At 29.3% G+C, this 3,885-nt stretch overlaps 1 protein-coding gene across 1 annotated transcript; it reads left to right on the top strand.

Moving 5' to 3' along the window:
- Positions 1–675: 675 nt before the first annotated feature.
- On the top strand, positions 676–1,333 carry LOC132277665 (protein FAR1-RELATED SEQUENCE 5-like). The gene is made up of 2 exons (XM_059779507.1): positions 676–707; positions 853–1,333. Exons 1-2 carry the CDS (start codon positions 676–678, stop codon positions 1,331–1,333), a joined length of 513 nt encoding a protein of 170 aa, XP_059635490.1.
- The last annotated feature ends 2,552 nt before the right edge of the window (positions 1,334–3,885 follow it).

Below are 3,885 nucleotides of genomic sequence, written 5' to 3'. Positions count from 1 at the left end.
TTGATGTGAATATGTTAGGTGAAATATGTGATGTTATATTTATGAAACTGACGACATATGTTATAAAAAGGTTGTACTGTAAATGTAAAATTATATTTGCCACCAATGGTTTTCATATCTTGTGTATACTTGAATTATGTTAAATTTATTTGTTATGGCAACATATACAACATGTTACAAAGTTCTTGGTTGAATGTTAATGCATTATAGTAGTGAATGTAAAATTATATTTGCCACCAATTATTTGCATATTTAGTGTACACTTGAATTGTGTTAGATTTATTTGTTATGGAAACATATGCCACATGTTACAAAGTTTTTGTTTCAATGTTAATGCATTATAATAGTGTATAATTAAATTTTCAGTGTATATGTTAGGTGAAAGATGTGATATTGTATTTATGTATTTTACAGTAGCGTACAATTGTAGTATGCTACATGTATTTGTTATGGCACATGTTAGAAAATGGATGCATGAATAGTAATGCATTATAGTAGTGTAGAAGTAAATTTGATGTGTATTTGTTAGGTGAAATGTGTGATATTGTATTTATGAAATGGCTGACATATGTTATACAAAAGTTGTGCTGTCAAAGTAATTTTATGTTTGTCACCAATTGTTTGCATATCTAGTGTACAGTTGAAACATGTTAGATATATTTGTGATGGAAACATATGGTACATATTAAAAAGTTGTTGCATGAATGGTAATACATGATAGTAGTGTAGAAGTAAATTTTATATAGATATGTTAGGTGAAAGATGTGATATTGTATTTATGAAAGCTTTGACATATGTCATATAAATGTTGTGCTGTTAAGATATACTCACTTTTTTGTCATATTTTTGTAGGTCTGCTATTATGGTTATGGCTATTGAAGAGACAGATAGCGATTCAGTTTGCAAAATTCCTGAAGTAGAATGGATACCCTGCGTTGACATGCTGTTTGATTTCGAAGAAGCGGCTTATGATTTTTACAATGAATATGGTAGGAGAGTGGGTTTTAGTATTCGGAGAGAGTACAAAAACAATAGTCGGAAGGATGGAAAAGTAACATCTAGAAATTTTGTGTGTAGCAAGGAGGGAAAAAGAGGTAAGGACAAGAGGGACAGGAAAACAAAGAATCGATGGGCTGAAACACACACCAATTGTCGTGCACGCATGCTTATTGCCTTTAATGTGAAATTTGGTAAGTACATTGTCAAAGATTTTAAAGATACTCACAACCATCCCCTCATCAATGAGGATTGTGCCCACATGATGTCGTCGCAGCGATTGTTTTTTATTTTTAAATTTAGGGGTTCAAATTCCACTAATTTTCATGGAATTTGAGTACACTATATTGTGGGTTTCAAATCCTATGAAATCCAATTTCATTTTAAATTTTATTCATTCCAAACACTAGAAATTATAGTATATTCTGAATTTCAAATCTCACCAAATCACGGCATTCCAAACATACTACCTCTTTATTTAAGATATTTTGTCACTACTCAAAGTCAACAGTACTTAATAAGAGCTCGACAAGAACTTTTGGCATCACATCATGGGACTAAAATAATCCCCTTGTACAAAATAGTATCGTATCCGTCTAGTCAGCGATGTACCTTACAAAAATATTGTGATATTCAGTCCCACATCACAACGTACATCTGTAAACTATAATTATTCGTGTTAAACCATTCATCACAAATAAACATGAATCCCATGATCTTAGAACTTCATGATTTTCACATATCTATAATGCATAAATAAATAGTTAGATATAAATACCTCGATTCATGATATCAAACCTTGTTGAGATTAAATCCAACTTCTAGATCCTTTAATCACGAACTAATCTGCAACTCTGATCAACAGGCAAAGGTGGAAACTGGTTTCTCTCTCTTGGCCTTTTGTACATATAAAACTTTTACGTGTTGTTTATCATTAATTGTACATAATTGATGGAGTATATGCACTTTTATAAAGGCAGAGAGAGGACCAGTTTTCTTTATAGTAATATAATTCTACTTTCCATCAAAGTAAGGAATAAGAAAGGAAAACACTTCTCCAATAAGTAATTACCAAAAAATAAATAATATTAATTGATATCTATTTACTTACCTACCAAGTAATATGTTACATGTCCAAATCATGTGGGCCACAATTAAATAAATAATCTTACATTCTCCTACTTGGCACATATGATAATTTCTGTAGTGGTTTAGTACAATAGTCATTAATATGCATCATAAATCAGATTAACTTATTAAATTAGTCATCATAAATACCATGGTAAATAAATTACCAATGTGAGTCATGGCAATTATATATCGTTAAATGACACAGTCCCTTCCATGTACCACAACACTAGTAATCTATTCAACATAGTCTATAAATGAGAAGTATCAATAATGATCTAACAATAATGTCTTTTCCAAGACTATTCCTATTACCACTTATTAAAGCAATACGTGCATGTACATTAATTAATAGGAAAGCGCAAAATGTCAAATATATATAAGCACTATTTAAGCAATCCACAATTAAAAAATAATCATCATTGACTACATTTAAGACCCATTCTTTCAACATGTTCCATAAATGTCTTGAATGGTAGTCCATTCATTAATGGATTGCAATCATAAGTTGTATGCTTATAATTTCAATAGACATTTGTTGTTTCTAAATATCTTCTTTAATGATAAACTATTTCAGCTTTAAAATACCTATCATTTTTCATACAAGAAGATCAACAATTGCAGCATAAATTTTCAGCAATCTGAAAACGGTACCCATAACTCCAAGTCCTGAAATAAATTCTACAATCATAAATTATAGCCTCAAAGCATGCTACAAATTAAAATTTCATAATAGACAAAGTAATCATAAATTACTTTGCACTTTTTCATAATATTGTTCCTCCTACCAAATCTTCTAGAACTCTTTTAATATATGCTTTATGAGACAATTCTAAAAACAAACCAATTTGATCTATAATGAAATATTTCTATTCCTATCACATAGGATGCCTCATCCATATATTTTGTTTCAAAGTTCTTAGAGATAACTTTTAGTTTCATATAATGAACTAAGATCACTACTAACAAATTAAAAAATAATCAATATATAGAATCAAAAATATAAACTTACTCCCACTAACCTTCTAGTATATACACTGATCAACAGTGTTTTTCTTAAAACCAAAAGAAATAATGGTATCATTAAATTTAATATACCATTGTTAGGAAGCTTGTTTAAATCCATATATTGACATCTTAAATTTACGAACCATGAATTCTTTACCTTCTAATATGAAGTCTTCAAGTTGTTCCATATGGACTTCTTCTTATAAACTCTTATTCATAAAAATTGTATTAACATCCATTTGATGTAACTCTAAATCATAATAAGCTACTAATGCCATGATATTTTAAAAGATTCCTTCTTAAATACTAGAGAGAAGATTTCTTTATAATCTCTTCATTCATGACACTAATCCATTTAGTAAAATCATTACTGTTAATGGCTTGTGAATATGTAACCGGATCCATATATATCTCACTATATATCAAAAACAGATTCTTGCAGATATATCACATAGTCATCCGGAATAGCAGATTTCCTTTCTCTTTGAGATCGTCTTAATGTTATTCCTTATAATTCTTCTACAATTTATTCATTGGTGACAATCTCACTATAGAGTTATTGATCATTTAATTGTTCTTCGTTGTTATACAGTTCAACAACTAAAGGAGCAATTATTTCCTTATAAGTTATGGGTAAAGATATTTGTACCCTAACTTTTGAAATGATCAAATTCTTATTTTTATCACTCCCACTGATTTAACCATTCTTAATGAATCTGACATTATCGGTTTCAATAATTATCGTACTATGTT

This window comes from Cornus florida, unplaced genomic scaffold, assembly GCF_030987335.1.
Source record: "Cornus florida cultivar Cherokee Brave unplaced genomic scaffold, ASM3098733v1 CherokeeBrave_3.0.0_Hap2_Chr10, whole genome shotgun sequence".
In the NCBI taxonomy this organism is placed as follows: domain Eukaryota; kingdom Viridiplantae; phylum Streptophyta; class Magnoliopsida; order Cornales; family Cornaceae; genus Cornus; species Cornus florida.
The sequence above is the reverse complement of the archived record's forward strand: the minus strand, read 5'-3'. Positions and strand labels throughout refer to the sequence as shown.

Bases quoted from the DNA above. Each gene is read 5' to 3' on its own strand.
- LOC132277665 (XM_059779507.1), top strand. From the start codon at position 676: ATGGTACATATTAAAAAGTTGTTGCATGAATG. The intron at 708-852 runs GTAATACATGAT...ATATTTTTGTAG, and splicing joins AAAAAGTTGTTGCATGAATG to GTCTGCTATTATGGTTATGG.